Here is a 19,227-nt window from a genome sequence, read left to right as displayed (position 1 = left end):
AATTAGATGGTGGTGGTTTTCTTTTCTCCCCTGTGGTGGATTCTATAGCTGTAAATAAATTAATAGCCATTAAAACTGTATATGCATAAATCTTTTGATAACTTAGTATGATTGTGCTAAATTATTAATATATTTTAAAAAATTTCTTTCAGATAGATACAATGAAAAAGGAATTTGATGAGCTTAAATATTTAACAGAACTAATTCAGAGGTATTTTATATATTTCTTTTGATAATAAAATTAGCATAAAAATAAAATTTTCATTGTGGTTGTTTTTTACATTGAAATAACAGGAATGGTTTGATTTTGTTCATTAAGTGGGAAATGTATATGCATAAATCTTTTGCCATAAATACTGTCAGAGAATTTTACTAATTACGAAATGACAGATGAAAATGATTTTTATGATTAAATGATTACACAGAAATACCGCTGGAGTTGTTATTGCAAGTTTTCAAATAAGCAGGCCAGTCACTGGTGCCAGCATGATACCCACTGTTTTTCTCAGAAACTGCTTAAGAGTCAGTATCAGAGCGTGGGCTGCTGAAGGTCATGCATAATGGTTTGTAATATATTAATTTCAAATCAAAACTTCTTCCACAAGGCCACTCAGATGCCTTGAACTGAAGAATGTTGTTTGCAAGCCATTTTTGAATTGAGAGTAGGAGTTCTGAATGAATGTTGCTGGCCATGCAACTTTCAAGATCTTCAGTAACTTCTTCAGTCTACGCTCTGTTAGTATAGTAGGTTTGCCCATGCACTATCACCAAAATTGTCAATTTTCCAAAAATTCAATGTAATACATATTTTTAATCAGTGTAATACATATTTTTAATATCATAGGTATTACATAAATGCAGTATGTCATGTGACACGGTCAATGCTCTTAGACACAAAAAAAAGAAGAAAAATTAATAAATCACAAAAAATGAAAATCTCATTGTTAATAATAACATTAGAATAATGGCAACCAAAACACATTTGCTGACAAGACATTCCTTCCTGGAATATAGTTCCTTGTCTTGTGGACAGGGACTATAAGATAGTACATTGCTTCCAAATGCACAGTACTGGGGAGGCAGGAATCCCAGTGTCAGGTTTACCTGAAAAATGACTTCTGACTCCAACTGCGAAAAAGCAATCACCAAATCTTACCAACCAATTCTAACTTATTGCTGAGTAATGTAAAGTGAGAAGTGGAAACTACAATAACATTCCTTGAAATCAAGCATTTCTTCAACATAACGTTCAGCATTTCTTTAGAATCTAATGCCCAGTGTGGAAAATATCTTCTGTTATAAATTTGTACTTAATACTACAATTGGCAAAGAACTTTATATATTCTGTAAGAAGAAAAAAAAAAAGAAGAAAGAAAGAAAGAAACATAGCATTTCAAGAGAGAGTGAGAAAATTAGGAAGATGTGAATAGTTTTTGATCAAATGTTATAAAAAAAAAATCAAATAATTTTGACAGTGGCCGTTAATCAGAACCCGTAAAGGTTTTGAAATGTTATGTTCCATTTTGTATTCTATACATCTAATTTTCTCTAAACACGGTGTTAATGTGCAGACTATAACTTTAATTAATTATAAAAAAAAGTGCAGGATAACACTGAATAATTGACTGGGGGGGGCAGAAGCTTCCCCATTGTTGTGCTGTAATCTTTTCTTTCTGAAAATAAATGTAAGAAAAACATAATACTCTCCAACATTTTCATACTTGGTGGGGGGTAGTGAAATACAAGTCATAATTCACCTGAAAAATGAACAATGAGACTTGACCTGGCACAATGAATAAAAGCCCAGAACATAACTCAGAGACAAATCTGCAAGAGATGGAATAAACGGCTGCTTGACGATGCATGCTTTACATGGCTTATCGACATAGAGATGGAATCACACATAGGTGGTTTATAGCAAAAACAAAAATAAACGAATTACAGTAAACCCCCGCTATTCGCAGTCGCTGATTTAATATAAAATGAAACCTAAAAAATGTGAATTTTAAAGCGCCGTGAACATTTTCTCCCATAAAAAAACATGGGCGTGGCTAAAATTATCTTTCCCAGTCAAAACAGTGCTCGGTAGGTGGGGGAGGGGGTTGACAAAATCACGAGCGTGGATGTTTCTCGCTAATCCTTGTTCAGTATGTGTTACGCGCTTGTCATGGAAAGTTTCATCGTTTGCTTTTAATTTATATGTTTATAAATTGAATAAATTTATCAATTTATAAATTGTTATGCTTACAAAAGTGATAAATCTACCGTTTTGCAGTGTAAAACAGACTTTCGAGTGTGTTAACGGAACAAAGTAACTTTATTGTGGACAAGTTCTTTCTAACCCGTACAAAAATGTGGCTACGAATAACAAGGGAAATGTGAAAAGATCAAAGAAGGTGATGACATTAGCGAATAAAATTGAGTTATTAGACAAAATTTCTAATGGTGAAAGTGTCTCCTCAGTGGCTAAACATTATAAAATCAATGAGTCAATGGTACGATCAATCAAGAAATCGGAAGAAAAAATCCGCTGTAGTGTCCGTGAAAACGCGCTAATTGCTTCAAAAATTTCCTCTGTAACTCGTGATGTTAAATTAGAAAAAATGGAAAAGGCTTTAAATCTGTGGATAGAAGACCGAACTCAAAATAAAATTCCGTTAAGTTCACTCATCATTCGTGAAAAGGCAAAACTCCTTTATCAACATAACGCTTGATAAAGGATAGATATATGTTTTAATAAATTAATATTAATAAATATGTTTTTCTGTTTTTAGCGAAACTGATGTAGTACTGGCGGGATAAGTTTTTTAGCTAGCAAAGGCGCTAGATTGAAAGATTTCTTTGAAATTTCTAATAAATATTACATTTAATATTAAATTGTTTCTTATTTTCATTTCGATGCCTTATGCTTACATTTCACTATGTACTGTCTATGTACATTTAATACATACATAGACAAAATTTTTAGACTAGTTTTTCTTATATATTTCATACTTTGGAACGGAACCCCTTTATTACTATGGAAGCCATAACTCAGTATTCGCGTTTTCGGTATTCGCAGCATTTCTCAGGAACATAACCCCCACAGATAGCGGGGGTTTACTGTATATTATCATGATGTATTGGCTTGCAATATTGTAAAAAGACAAAAATATCTCTTAGCCCAGAGGTACCCAACCACCTGTACATGAACCGATACCGGTACATGAGTGAACTACCAGTACGCAGGCTGTGAATGAAACCACTTGCAATTTCCCTCATCAGAGAGTAAACTTTTTAAATGTTAATATCTTACTAAAGCCAAAACTTATTTTTATTTTTCACAGTTCGCATCTATGCGAGTATTTCAGTTTTTCTTCTTGGAAAATATGCCTCTTTTCTTTCTTGTACTTCTTAATTCATATAACTTTATCTCTTTACTTCCTGTCTTCTTTTTTTTCTTCTTATTTTTATAGTCTTCCTTCAGAGATTGGTTAGTGAACATTAAAAGTAGTGTTTGCAGTTGTAGTGATTTTCATAGGTAATTTATAAATTGTATTTTCTTAATTAATAAATATGTTTTTCTGTTTTTAGTAAAATAGCTCGGTTTTGCTTACCTAATTATTTGTGACTTTTCAGAATGGACTTAATTACTTTTTAATTAACACGCCGGTGCATCATAAGATACCAATGTGGTTGACCGGTACACGGGCTTATGAAGGTTGGGAACCTCAGTCTTGGCATATTGGCAGTTGTGTGAAATCATATGCAAGATGTTGCAAACTTTATAGCACATTTTCATCCTTTCAATAGTGACCTCTTGAAGTCTAATAGTGAAACCACAACAAAAATTTACCATGGAGAGTATTGTTAGTTACCCCAGAGCAAAAAGAATAGTTTCTGGCAAAGTGTGAAATAGCAAAATAAAATCATGGTTAAAATAACTTCCACATGACTACAATTTGATTAAAATTGCTTTATGAAATTTCTATAATTATTAATTAAATAATTATTAAAGTGATGATTTTTATATATTCAGTATAGCAAAAAAGGGCATTCTGAAAGAGAATTTATTTATTTACAGTATGTTCGTTTTCTCCTAAGACTTAATTTTTAACTTTTAATTTTTTTTCCTTGTGCCAGGTATATTTTAGACGGCAAGGAAACTATTCTAGAACGCCACAAAAAGCACTTGGATTGCTTAAAAGAAGACATAACTGCTAATGAAAAAGAACTGAAGCAATTGCTTTCTAAAGGAAAGGATATTAACAAAGAAATGATATCTGAGGATGTAAGAAATATTTATTCACCTGAATATTTTAATAATGCCCATTTTGTAATTTGTTCTTCCTTCATCAAAAGTATGAAACAAAAGTGCTGCATTATCTAGAATTTTTAAATGGTATCATGTGAGGAACAGGATATCAAATTGAAGTTCATTTTTTATTATTTATTTATTTTTTTTTTTTTTTTTGAAATTCCAAATACAAAAGATATTAGAACCTATAGTACTTTGCAAGTACTATAGGTATAGTACTTTGCAAATACTATAGGTATAGTACTGTGCAAGGGTTGAAGGCTGAGAAAACACAAGGTACTTGTCAACATTACACTTGAATTTCTGTAGATTGCAATTTTCAGGAAATATATATGAAGGAAGGTTATTCCAGAAAAGTAGAAGGGATAAATGAGGAAGAAGATGAGCCAAATGGTTCTGTGAGTTAGGATTTGGAAAATGAATAGATGCTGACTGGTTGTGGAATATATTTGGACCAGATCAGAAAGACAGTTCACATGGAAGTATCTGTAGAAAAGGCAAAATATAGAAACTGAATGTCTATGAGACAGAGTAGAGAAACTTTGTAAGAAACTTTGGTCATTAACCTGGATTAAATTTTTTAAAAGCTCAAAAGTTATTTTGGTAATACCACTCCAGATGTAGGAACAATATTCCATGGTGGAGTAGATTTAAATTTTGTTCAGCGTTCATAGTTGTTTAGAAGAAAGTTGCGAGGGCAAAAAAAGAAAATCCAGTTTTTTGATGCAGACGAGGCAGTATTTATTATGATACTTATGCCAAGAAATATTAGAAGTCAGGATAATCTCTGATAAAGATATGTGACCGTGTTTATAAATCTGAGTGTCATCAAAGGTGGGCAGAAGAGCACTAAGCATTTTTGCGAGAAATGAGACACAACTGAGATTTAGAAGGATAGAAGTCAACTAGGTTTTCTTTGGCCACGAGAATTAACTGAAAATCAGCATTTAAGGAATTGGTGGTAGATATTTGAGAGGTTGAAAACGTTTGCATAGGGCGGTTACTCCAACTGGACAGTGGAACATTGTGTGCTATCATCAGAAAAACTATGTACAGGATTTCCAGACGGTGAAAGAAAGGTCATTAATATAAAGAAGAAATGAGTGGAAGAAGGAAATGAACTTTGAAGAACACCAACATTAGTGGAGAAGTTAGAAGACAGAAAGCCATCTACCATCACATGCACTGAAAGTAGTATTAGTCGTGGTTAATGATGCAATAAAGCAAGCTTATACATAATCGGACAAAAAAAAAACTTCCCATTTCACTTCTCCATTCAAGCTATTCATTTATGCACATCTATTCGGAAATCATCCATCCTTTATTTGAATTTATGCCCCCTCATGTGCATAGTCTGATCAAGAGGAAGAATCTATCAGCATTGAGCTTGCTCAATCCACTCAGAGACTTAAATACATCAGTCATGTTGCCTTGCAAGTGCCTAGTCTCCAGATGTTGCAATTTGCAGAACTGAACTTTTCTTGGTAAGAGCACTCCTTTGTTCCTCTCACCAATCTTGTTGCCCTTCTCCTTATTCGTTCCAGTAGCTCTACATCCTTCCTAAAATGAGGCCTCCAGACCTATGAAAAGTACTGAAATGTGGCTGGTCATTGCTGTATGCAATGGAATAATCACCTTCTTATCCCTACTAGCAAAATTCCTATATATCATTGACAAAACCCCATCAGCTGCCCTGGCAGCCTGTCTGCACTACTGAGAAAATTTCATATCACTGCACAGTTACTTCCGGGATATTTTAAATTTCCAATACCTTAAGTGTAGTATTATTGCTCTGGGGTTATTGCTACCCATGTACAGTACTTTGCATTTGTCAATGTTAAACTTCAGTTGCAAATTCTCAGCCGAACTGCCGAATTTTTCTAGATCTTGTTGCAGTAGCATACTGTCATTACTCTCATTAGCAACCCTTCCAACCTTTGTGTCACTGCAAACTTGGACATTAAACCTGATATACCTTCATCAATATCATTGATAATTATAAAAAACAACAATGGGCCCAACACGGACCCCTGGGTGACTCCACTAATAACATTAGTCCACAAAGAGTAGTGTCCATTGATTATCACTCTGTGTCTTCTTCCACTCAGCCATTCCTTTATTCATAGCAGTAACTTCCTCTTAATGCCACACTGCTCCAATTTATACAGCAGTCTATTATGTGCACCAGTATTAAAAGCTTTTTTAAAATACAAATGATATAAAAATTATTTTTTGCATCCAGTTCCTTTGTTACTGCATCATAATATCAAATCAGATTAGTTATTCAAGATCGCCCCTTGACAAATTGATGTTGTGACTGAAGTATAATTGCCCTCCTGTATAGTGCATTAGTGACTTTGTTATTTTCCCTCGAACAGATGTTAAGCCAACTGATCTGTAATTATTGATGTCACCCTTTTATCCCCCCCTTTATGAATTGGGGATAGATTCACACATTTCCAGTCCACAGGGACTTCTCCTGAATCCAAAGATGCTCTCATAATTAAGGCTAAAGGTTTGCTTACCTCTATTTTGCTGCCTTTCTTAATATAATTGGATAGATCCCATCCACCCCAGGTTCCTTTCTTACATTTAACTTCAGCAATTTCTCTTCCACTTTCCTCAGTTATTACAAAATTGTTTATCTCCCTAGTAGAGTTTTATAAATGTCTGATATCTACTCCCCTAAAGAATTCCTCATGCATTTATGTAGATGCAAAATTCTTATTCAGCTTGTCAGCAACTTGAGCAGGATCATCAACAGTTGAACCATTAATATGAAGTCAAACAATGTGATTCATCCCCTTCCTTCTCGTGTTTACATAAGAAAAGGAGCCTTTGCCAAAGATTTCTCATAATCTGCCTTAGCTTGCCTAGCGTCCTTTGTGATTTGATTGCAGACAAGTTTATATATACCATAGGCTTCTGTAGCACCTGATAATTTGCATTTTCTTCTCTGCCATGAGTCTCATTAGTTTATCTGACTTCTATTTAGGCCTATACCTTGAAGAGTATTTCTTTGTTGGCATGAAAACCCTATTAGTTTCTATGATAATTAAACAAGGTCATCTCCCCCTTTGAAAACAAAGCTGTGCTTCCTTTAGAAAACCATTGCTATCTAGATGACTCTGTATTGCATTCTGAATCATTGCCTCTGCAATATTCCCTACCACTGAAGTTAGACTGATTGGTCTGCAGTTACCTTAACCACTTTATTCTTTGAACCACCCTTTACAAATTGCACTTCTCCAATCTTAGAGAATCACTCCTGAGTATAACACTGGTAAGAAACCTTCATAATTAACCTTACTAGTTTAATGCGCTATCTTACTGCTTCCTTTAAAATAAGTGAGTATATGCAGTATACTTTGGGACACTAACTTTTCTTTGGGCTCACAAGTTTTTCTATTAAACAATCCTTTGTTAGTTCTATATCACTGATTTTACCATGCTTGGGTTCACTCAGAGTCATGCTGAGGGTGAGGCGAACGAGACTCTTGCCCCAGATTAAAAGCTGAAAGAGCCGCCAAAAGAAAGATTAAATAATTGCCAACATTCCATGTTTAATAGTAGGGCACAATTTTTCATTCTTGCCTCGGGTACTAAAATGGCTCAGAACAGCACTGGGTTCACTAGTAGTTTTTTCTTATTGTAAGGAACTTTCTTTTGTAAAGATCAATGTGAAGTGCCCATTCAACTCACTGCGTACATAATTGGGTTTGTCATACTTCATAATTTCCCTGTCGCTTATCATACAATGCTTAGGTTCACTAGCACCGTTCCCCCTTCAGTTGAGGGGACTTCCTTCTGTAAAGGCTGACGTGGGAAGTATGTATGCAGTTCATCAATTGTGTTTGTCACCGACTTTCCAAAACCATTACATAAGGGGTCACTACTATTTGCTAAATAAATATCTGTATGTATGATATTCTTTGCAGCCACCAAACAAATGGGAAACAAAGCCTAAGAAAGTTTAACATCAATAATACCAAATTTTATGGAGATAAATTAAACCTGCTCTTATATAAAGTAAAGAGAATAATTGGAAAAAAGAAGAACAATTCAAAATGTTGAGAAGGTAGGTCTCCTTTTGGACATAAAGTTTTTCCTAATGAATTACACAAAATAACTGGAACAAATTTTCAGTAGTGAAAGATACTGAATGAGATTTTGAAATTAATTTAGAAAAGAATGAAATAGTCAGTTTAATAAAGTGGACACAGAAGTTGTTCAACATATTAAAAAATAAATGGAAAAATTTATAGGAAGGATGTAAAGTTGCTAGAACGAGTACAGAGAAGGGCAACAAGATTGGTGAGAGGAACAAATGGGTGCACTTACAAAGAAAGGCTGTCATTTGCATCATCTGGAGACTAGGCACCTGTGAGGTGATCTGATTGAGGCGTACTAGGCCTTGAATGGTTTGAGCAGGCTAATGCTGATGGGATACTTCCACTTGCTGAGATTAAGAACCTGAGGGGGCACAGATTCAAATTGAGGAAAGACAGTTGTAGAATAGATGTGCAGAAGTTTGCCTTTAGCCAGTGGGTAGCTGATTGCTGGAACAGACTTCATCTGTTGTTGTTGTGGAAATTGATAGCTTAAATAAATTTAATGCTGAACTAGACAAACATTTGGAGGGACCGAATGGGTGAAATGGGGAGGGGTTTTTTTTTTTTTTTTTTTTTTTGGCTGATGCTCTATAAGCTTGCTTTCTTGCATCATATGCCTCAACTAATGCTAATACTAACCCACAGAATTCCAGGTATCGGTCTATAGCAAATGCAAGAAGATCAAGTTTACTACCCGTTAATAATTGATTACACTAACAGAAAAGCCCAATAAACTGAAAATTGCAAATTGTTTTTATTGTTTTATTGTAGTGACTTCCACAAATGTGCTTTAGAAAAATATCACAAAGGCGACAATGGCCAGAGAGTCAACAGCAGGGATTCACAAAAAGGAATGGAAACATTGAATATTACATCTTATAGCAGCATTTAATTAATAGCAGGGTTTTCTCTGCACAAAAGCTCAAAAATACCATGTTATGCGAGATTTCCCACAATTCTCAAACCGTGTTAGAGCGAAACCGTATTATATAAGTACCATGTTGTGTGTGGCCACCTCCGTATCCAGTTGGGCAGGAGCAGCAGTGCGTAACACACGCTTCTTGATTAGACCGGGGTTCGAGTCCGTGACCACCAATTACGCAGGATGCGGTCAGGGAATGACCACCACATATCCCTGGAGCAATATGGCCTTAGTTGCTAATGCTCCTAAAAAAAACAAAAAACAAATAAACAACAACCATGTTGTGTGAGGATTGCCGCCAATCCTCAAACCGTGTTAAAGCGAAACCATGTTGTAAAAGTACTGTTATACGGGGGTTGTCTGTACTTAATGATTGAAAAAGGTATTAAAGCTGGAATTCATCAATGCTGTACTAGATATGCAAAAGCAAATAATAAATATCTAAAAGATTTTGATAAAAATGAATTATCAAATTTCTAATGTAATTAGATGCAAATGATTTATTTGGATTGGCGATAAGCAAAAAGTTACTTTATGGATGATTTAAAAGGGTAGATACAAATATAGATGTAACTCAATTACCTGATTATAAAACTGGATATATTTTACAAGTAGAATTGCAATATCCTAAAGATTACACAATTTACCTTTAGCTCCTAAACATGTAAATATAAATAAAAAATATCCAAAATTAATGAATGTGTTATATAATAAAGAAAAGTATGTACAGTTACCCGTTTTATGATGGTCCATTTTACAACTTTTCACATTAACGACTGTTTCAAAATATTACCTGAAAAAATTGAAAATAACAAAAAAATCACAACTCAGTAACACGTTACAGCAACACCTGCAAGTCCAAACACGCACTAGGCATTTCTTTTGTTTTTCGTGGTGCATTGTGGATGGAATGATAGCTACGCCAAGAGTTATTATTAATAGCCACATGGTGCAAGGAAGCCTGAGGCTTATGCTGCACCAGGGAAAAAAAAAATTCCCAAGTTACCCTGAGAGAAAAAGAGAGTCAAAAGTAGAAGGGAATCACCAAGAAAGAGAAGAATGATGATATCCAGCTCAGGACCCTGGATGTGCCAAGCCCATACTCACCAGATGTGAGCCCCAGGGTTCTTTGTTTACATTCAGTGTGCCATGTTCGTTTCATTGTGAATTTTCCCTCAATTGTTAACGGGTTACACAGTGTTATTTCTCATTAATAATAATTTTTGTGTAACCATGAACTCTAAGTGTAGGGCAGTTTCTGTGCCAGGTGGGCAAAAAGAGTGTAAAACACTAACAATTAAAGAGAAAATGGATGTGATCGTCACATGGAGTCTGGTGAGCATCGGTCAGATGTGTGTAGGCATTGAGTTTAGCACCTTCTACTGTATCATCGATTATGAACAAGGTTGATAAAATAAAGCGCACACGCACACACACACACACACACACACACAGGGATAACAAGTGTGTCATCCTCCAGAACAACTTATTCATGCAGTGAAACAATGGAAAAAATGGAGAAATTGTTAGTGTGGTGGGTTGATGATATGAACCAAAATAACATTCCTGTTACATAGGTGGTAATTCTGGACAAGGCAAAGTCGTTATTTGACGAAATATGTGAGGAATCTGGTAGCACTGAAACATTTATGGCCAGCAAAGGGTGGTTTCATCAGGTTAAAAACTGTTGTAAAATTCACCATGACCATTACATCGTTTACAGCTTAGATAAGGAGACTTCCCTTTTATTGTTAATGCAGGTTAGAGATTCTGTTAAGCATTGAAACGTTTGTTTTCTATTCATGTTTACTAAGTTTATAAACATACTTGCATATTTTAATACTTTAAATATATTGAGGAATGAATGTGGTCATTATATAGATAAATGCAATTGTCAGAGTAGTAGACCTGATAGCAGAAATGATGCTGATTTCCCTCTCTCTCTATTTTATAACAAAATCAAGAGGTCCAATTAAACTTCAAGGAGATGACAAGTTATAAAGTTGTAATTGAGCAGTTACATTTGTATGATAGTAACACATATGATAAACATGTCATCTAATCCTATGTTTAAATAGTATAGGAAATACCAAAATCTTCACAGATTGGAAATAAAATAAGTTGCATTTTTATAGTAATAGTAATAGCCATATAGTGCAAGGCTTTTTCTGCACTGGCCAGAGGGGAAAAAAATTAGTAAATAAGAAAATTCAAAATATTTGCTTCCCTCCTCACATAAGTAACCATCCAGTTGACCTTTGAATTTATTCAAACTATCAGCCTCAATTACTTGTGAAGGCAACTTGTTTGTTTGAGCAATCAGTGACTCGCCGAAAATAAAACTTACAATCTACCCCTGTAATTTTAATTTATGCCCCGGAGTTCTAGAATTCTCTATAATAGTGAAAATTGTACCTTCAAAAGGTACAAATTTTGCTAACCCCTCTGAGGTGCCTGGTTTCCAAGCTCAGTAGCCCACATATATATGGAGTCTTTCCTCATAATGATCTCACAGTGCGAGTTTCCGACCTTTGGACCCTTTCAAGCTTTTTTTTTTTTTTTTTTGAGATGAGGTCTAAATACTTGAACACAATATTCCAATTGTAGTCTTAAAATTGCCTTATACAGTGGGACTGTGACATCCTACAGGATGATGTTCGATAAATCATCAATAGGACACCGTGGGTTTTCCTGGCTGCCTGCTTACACTGCTCGGAAAAGTTCATAACTTCCCGTAATTTAACTCCTTGATCCCTTTCTTCCTCTACTGTTTTTAATTCAACCCCACGAAGCATATAATTTGAGGTTGCTATTCCCCAAGTGTAAGACCTTGCATTTCGCTGCATTAAAACATAGCTGCCACTTTTCTGACCATTCTTGCAGCCTGTTTGAGCCATCCTGAAGGAGTGCTGCTTGCCACTTATCATTAACTACTCTACCAATCTATTGTCTGAAAATTTTGATGGCAAACCAATCCCATCATCGATGTCATTTACGAAAATCAGAAACAACAGTGGTCCAAAAACTGACCTTTGGGTGACCCCCACTTCTGACTTCACATCAATCTATAGAATATCCATTAATCATACCCCTCTGCCTGCCTTCTGCCCTGCAGGCACCCAACAATACATCTTTGAATTTTTCCAGTAATCCCAATATTGTTAATGGTTATTAATTTTTAAATATTTACCATTTTCACCGAAGCTGTCAAAGGAACAAATCAGAACAAATCTGAAATTTCAAAATACAGAAAATATTCAAAAAATTAACCACTAATAAGATACTTAATAAAGCAATTTAGAGTGTCAAATAGGAATGCAATAGAGTAAAAAAAGTACTAAAAAAATTTAGCCTCCTAAGTTAGATATGAATGTTTTGTTGTTCTGATGCTTTTGAACTGAACAAGATGTTGTTGGGAGAATTTGAAAAACAATATAAGTAAAAAAAAAAAAAAAAATATATATATATATATATATCAGAAGAAATCTAAAATCAGGGGTTATCCGATGCACTATGTAAGAAAATTTTTCACTGCTCACATTGTTTGCATTTAACTTTATAAATGCAGACCCATTATGCTGTGTTTGTATAATGTGTATAATTCAGTGACTAGATAACTGTGTAATTGTGCCAATAGTATTTATGTGATAAAATATGTAATTTTTTAAATTTCTTTGAAAACTTTATTTAAAATTAATCACATAATTCATTTTTAGTTGAAATATAGAGAACTTGAGGACATTAAAAATTTATTGAAGTACAAATCTGACATAGCTGAAAAGAAAAAAAAATGCTTTGAACTTAAAAAAGACATTGGAGGATTTAATGCCAGCTCTTTAAGAAGGTAATTATTGTGTGCTCTCCCTTTCTATCTCATGTTTTTAGTTATACTAAAATTACAATATTTTTGAAACAGTAACACTGAAAGTCTTTATTAATAATCGCGACACACATTTTCTTATCATACCACAAAAATTCTGTGGGAAGATTTAGAAATGTATCTTTGGAAATGTATATCTATGATATCCCAATTATAAATATTGAAAAGTGCAACATATTTAAAAAAGCATCTATTAATTAAAAATTATCCAAACCTTGTTAAATTAAGATACTAGAACTCAGCTTAAATTATGAACTTATTTTCAAATTAGTTTGAGTTCATTTCAATTGGGTGTATATCAATTATCACTTGTACAACATTTTTGCATTAAGCTATAATCAGTTTAATGAACAAGGATTCTGCTGGTAAAAGATATACTGGACCTTTAGACTCATTCCTCATCAGTGACTGGTCAGCCACATAAAATACTTTGGAGAACCAGAAACATTTCATTTCATCATTAATCATACCTTTTAATAACATTCTCAAATTTTGGTATCCTTGAAATATTTCTGTATCCATCCTTTACACATTCAATATTGCAACAAATATGAAGCATACTTTTCTCTCTTCCCCCTCCCCCACTTTCCAGTGTATCATTGTGTCATTGATAAACCTGCTAATTCTTCCAGTTTAGGCTAGAGAATTCGTTTTTTTTTTTTTTTTTTTTCTAGTGATTTTCTGGTTACACTTATTTTCCTTCCTCTTTCTTTTTTTATTATTTTTATTTTTTAAGAAATCTTGAAATTATAGATATCTCGTTAAACTTTTTTAGTATTAGCATTAGTTGAGGCATATGATGCAAGAAAGCAAGCTTATAGAGCATCAGCCAAAAAAAAAAAAAAAAAAAACCCTTCCTATTTCACCAATCCGATCATGCCAAATGTTTTTGTCCAGTTCAGCCTTAAATTTATTTCTTGAGTGTTGTCAAAAGGAGCAACAGATTTTATTGTGAAAAATAAAACAGGACTGAGTTTTAAAATTAAATTTAGCCTAACTTATTTTAAAGATGGGGCTTAGAGGGGAACAGGCATTCTGTGTGTTATCAGACACTCATTCGGTATTTCAAGTTGTCACAGACATTCTCTCAGATATGAGAGAATGTCTCATTATTTAGACTCCCAGGTAGCAAGTTGTACTTGCTACCTGGGAGTCTAAAACGATGATGGAACTAATATTCGGGTGACACTCAAGTCAAATGGACCCAATTTCGGCAAAGTCAGGATGATCTGTGACAGCCAAATCCTCTGCTTGCACCTTCACGATGGTGGGACTATTAGTAATCGTGGGTATAGCCTCCATGCACAAGTACATGGTGGGTGACCACCCAGGTGTGAACCAACGTACGCAGAGGTTGAGGTGTGGCACCCACACCACATGGAGGAATACCATCCTTTTTGTTACCAGGCAGTACTAGGTGGTGGATGACTCTCATCAACCAGTCCAATACCACCACTTTGTTTATTGGAGGCTCAAACTGTTGGAACCCATGTTTAGTCTCTAGAGCTCAGTTCCGGTCAACTCTTCCCTATCTCTTCCATCATGCAGTATGATTGATGACTTTTGAGGTTATAATGAACATCATGGCGAGATTCAATATTCCTTAAATTTCGAGGGTACAGCTCTAAAACGGTGTTCACAGGCCAACCGCTAGTAAGTACACTGGACCGAACCTATTGGTAACTCTCGAGGAGGCTTCCCGATCAGCTAGTGTATAATCTTGCTACCTCTACTCTGCCAGATAGTGTATGTAGGAGCATTGTCGAGGCCACGTTATGTCAAGGATCTGGGTATATTCTTACCACGTGTACGCCATATCCAACCCACTTTTTCTTACTATTGAATACACCAAGAATTGTCAAACTAATAGAGCAAGCTTATCTGCGAAGAGATCTAAATCTCCCAAGCACTTCCTAATTCATTTCACAAATATACGTGGTCTCAATTCTAATGTCAACGATGTCCATTTCCACTTGCAGTCTGCCAAACCCCATGTACTTTTTCTGACAGAATCTCAGTTATCGGTTGATTCAACTACTGCTCATCTCAGATGCCCAAATTATTTGCTGTATGATTCCTTTCGCCTCAAAGGTGGTACTTGTGCATATCTCCATTCTGATATTCCCTGTCAGAGACTTGGCAATTTGGAATCTCCTCTCTTTGATCTTCTCTGGCTTAAAATCTCTCTACCTCATTGTGTCAAATTCATCGGTTGTCTCTACCGTTATCCCAACTCCACTAATCACTTGGAGCTCTTTGACTTCCTCTCTTTGCAACTTGACTTTCTCCAGTCCAACTTTCCTAACAGTGAGGTAATTTTCCTTGGTTGATTTTAATGTTCACAACTCCAGCTGGCTTCCATTTTCTAGTCACACTGACCCAGCTGGTCAAGATGCTGAGGCTTTTGCAATTACTAATGACCTTGCACAGATTGTACATTTTACCTACAAGAATACTGGACAATCCTAATCATACAGCCAACACACTTGATCTTTTTCTCACAAACAACCCTTCTAAGTACATGGTCGAAGTGGGAGGTCCTTTAGGCACTTCAGTTCACAACTTGGTGATTGTCTCTTCTCCAATGGAGCCTTTATCTCATGGCTATTCCCATCCTCATGTTGTTTGGCATTAGAAGAATGCAAAATGGGATGGCCTGCGAGATTTCTTTTCCTTGGTCGGATTACTGTTTCAAAATTTTTGATGTCAGTGTTTGCTCAGATCGTGTCAGTGAAGTTATTATTGCAGGAATCGAATCCTTTATCCTACACTCCACTTTAAAATCTCTTCCTTTATCTAAACCTTGGTTTTCCCATAAATGTGCTAAGGCTGTTCAAGAGAAGAATGTTGCATATCGTAATTGGCTTGTTTCTAATTCTTCAGTTTCATTTTCTGCCTACACCAAAGCTCACAACAATTGTAAAGCAGTTATTAATCAGTCCAAACTAGAGTTTGAACAGGCTAAGAGTAGAAAACTTGCTTCTTGCCCTAATGGTAGCGGAACATTCTGGTCTCTTGCCAAAGCTATTGGCTGCAACTTATGCCCATCTCTGCTCCCACCTCTGTTCAAACCAGATTGATCTGTTGTCACTTCAGCCAAGGATAAAGCTGACCTGCTAGCATCCCATTTTTCTTCCAACTCATGTATTAATGATCTTGGTAAAACACCTCCCACCATTCCCAATACACTCCATTCAATGCCTCCTGTGGTATTCCATCAAAATGATGTCAGAAGGATTTTGACGAATCTTGATGCTAAGAAAGCTCCAGGTCCCAATGGTTATTTCTCTACTTGTTCTCAAAACCTGTGCTCCTGAACTTACTCCTATTCTTTGCCACCTTTATTCACTTTCTTATTCCAAAGGTGTTTTTCCTTCTGCTTGTAAATTTGCTCATACCCAGCCAGTTCCTAAAAAGGGTGACAAATCCCTCCCATCCAGTTATCGGCCCATTGCAATTACTTCTACTCTTTCTAAAGTAATGGAGAAATCAATTAACCACCAACTCTTAAACTGCCTAGAGACTGTCCATCTGATCAACGATCCCCAGTATGGATTCCGTCAGTGTTGAACCACTGGTAATATTCTGGCTTATGTTACCCATTTATGGACTAACTCAATGGAAAGATTCGGTGAAACACAAGTAGTTGCTCTTGACATCTCAAAGGCTTTCAATTGTGTTTGGCATAAAGGTCTTCTAAACAAGCTTCCATCTTATGGTTTGCCAACTGTTTTTAGTAATTGGTTATCCAGTTTTCTCTCTGATCTCTCACTGAGGGTGATGGTAGATGGCTCTCTGTTTTCTAACTTCTCCACTAATGCCGGGGTCTTCTTTCCCTCTTGTATTTTAATGATCTTCTTCCATTGACTGGAAATCCTATCCATAGTTTTGCCGATGATAGCACATTGCATTCCACTTTCCATTTTGAGAAACCTTGCCCTGCTCAATCAGCTTCAACTTCTCGAAAATCTGCTACCAATTCCTTAAATGCTGATCTTCGGGTAATTCTCCAGTGGGGCAAAGGCAACTTAGTTGATTTCCACCCTTCTTAAACTCAGTCTTGTTTTATATTGTGCAAAAAGGATTCTTCTGCTCCTATGCTTATCTTTAGTGACACTCCGATTTCTAGGCAAAATGATATATCTCTTTTGGGGATTACCCTGACTTCTAATCTCTCTTGGCACAAGCACATTACAAATATTGCTTCCTCTGCATCTAAAAAACTTGGTTTTCACTTTCGCCCTAGGCGTTACTTTTCTTTCAAACAGCTGCTCACTCTGTATAAATCGCAAATTCGCCCTGCCATGGAATATTGTTCCCACATCTGGGGTGGTGCCCCCAAAACCTCTCTCAGGCTTCTTGATTCTATTCAGAAGAGGGCAGTTAGGTTAATTAATGATTCATCTCTAACAGAGTCTCTCCACTCGCTGTCTCATAGACGTAATGTTTCTGCTGCATGCCTTTTCTACAGATACTTCCACAGGTACTGTTCTTCTGAATTGGCTTCTGTAATTCCCGCTCTCTCTTTCAAAACAGTCCAAACACGTGCTGCCACCAGCCAACATCCATTTACTGTCCAACTTCAAACTCACAGAACCAACTTTTCATCTTCCTCGTTTATTCATTCAACTGTCGTTTTCTGGAACAACCTTACTTTATACGTATTTTCTGAAAATTACAGTTTACGGAAGTTCAAGTCCAATGTCAACAAATATCTTCTTTCGTCTTCTCAACCTCCAACCCAAGCACGGTACTAAGTACTATAGGTTCTAATACCTCTCGTGTTTGGGGTTTACATAAAAAAAATAAATAAATAACACAGTCTAAAACACTGATGGATCCAATGTCTTTCTATTTCAGAAGATTTAGGAGAAGTCCGGTTGGCCTGCCTCCCTAAAATGCACTCATGCACGCCTTGTCAATGGTAAGCCCTGTTACGTCACTTAGGTGGCAACGAATGTGTAGAGTGGTTCTCTTCAAGACACCTAGTCATCGTGAAGAAGAAAAGACCAAACCCTCCAGCACGTGACAGTAAGACGATACAAATGGCCCTCAGTCCCCAGCAGCTTTTACTCCCCCTCGTACAGCAGCAAGAGAATCAGAGTGGAAGCAGAGGGTGCTAAGAATCTCTGGGTACAACCAGGCTGCTATTCACGGAAACTGAACATGGCCTGTTACAACGTAAGATGTTCATCAGTGAGACAGGATATTAGAGCTGGAAAAGGAATTTTGGAATATCATCGGTTTGGCTGAAACATGAAGAAATGAATCACTTATAAGTTTATCAAGTGGAAATCTGCTGTACACCAATGGAAACAGTGAAAGGAGTGAAGGTGGAGTTGGGTTTCTGGTCCATAAAGATATAAAAAACAACATTTTAGAATTAAAAAGTACATCACCAAGGGTGTCAAGACTACTACTCAGGATTTCTAAGAGGTATAAGCTAAACGTTATAATGATTTATGCACCAACACCGAGCTGTGATGATGAAGAGGTTGAAGAAATGTACACCGAAATTGACAGTCTTCTAGATGAACAGAAAACTCACTATCATTATGGGGGACTTCAATGCTAAGGTTGGAAAGAGACAAAACAGTGCAGAAAGGGAAACTATAGGATATTTTGGAATTAGTGAAAGAAATGAAAGACTTGTGAAATTTGCAGAATCTCGAGGAATGTCAGTAATGAACACTTTTTTTTCAGGAAAAGGGTGAACCGAAAGTGGACATGGAAGAGCCCAAATGGATTAACAACTAATGAAATAGACTTCATCCTCACTAACAGAAGATATATCTTTAATGATGTTACTGTCCTGAACAAGGTAAATGTTGGAAGTGATCACAGAATGGTAAGGTGCACACTTGATGTAAGAAAAGAGAGGAAAAAACTGACTTGAGTAAATAATACAAATGTCTTTGAGATAACAGAAGAGGAGAAAAGGCAGTATATACTGTAACTTAAGAACAAGTTTGAGCTTCTGCAGACTGCTCAGGACTAAGATATTGACGAGGAATAT

General features: G+C 35.9%; 1 protein-coding gene across 1 annotated transcript in view; it reads left to right on the top strand.

The window, feature by feature from the left end:
- LOC150088099 (DNA repair protein RAD50.L-like) overlaps positions 1–19,227 on the top strand; it is a 553,006-nt gene that overhangs the window by 394,202 nt on the left and 139,577 nt on the right. The window contains exons 15-17 of the mRNA XM_090370570.1: positions 153–211; positions 4,123–4,270; positions 13,048–13,175. Of these exons, the coding sequence (XP_090226696.1) occupies positions 153–211; positions 4,123–4,270; positions 13,048–13,175 (335 nt within the window). The remainder of the gene's footprint in view (positions 1–152; positions 212–4,122; positions 4,271–13,047; positions 13,176–19,227) is intronic.

Source organism: Mastigoproctus giganteus, chromosome 3 (assembly GCF_048544385.1).
Source record: "Mastigoproctus giganteus isolate SK-2022 chromosome 3, ASM4854438v1, whole genome shotgun sequence".
Taxonomy (NCBI): domain Eukaryota; kingdom Metazoa; phylum Arthropoda; class Arachnida; order Uropygi; family Thelyphonidae; genus Mastigoproctus; species Mastigoproctus giganteus.
Note: the sequence above shows the minus strand (reverse complement) of the source record. Positions and strands in the feature narration are given on the sequence as shown.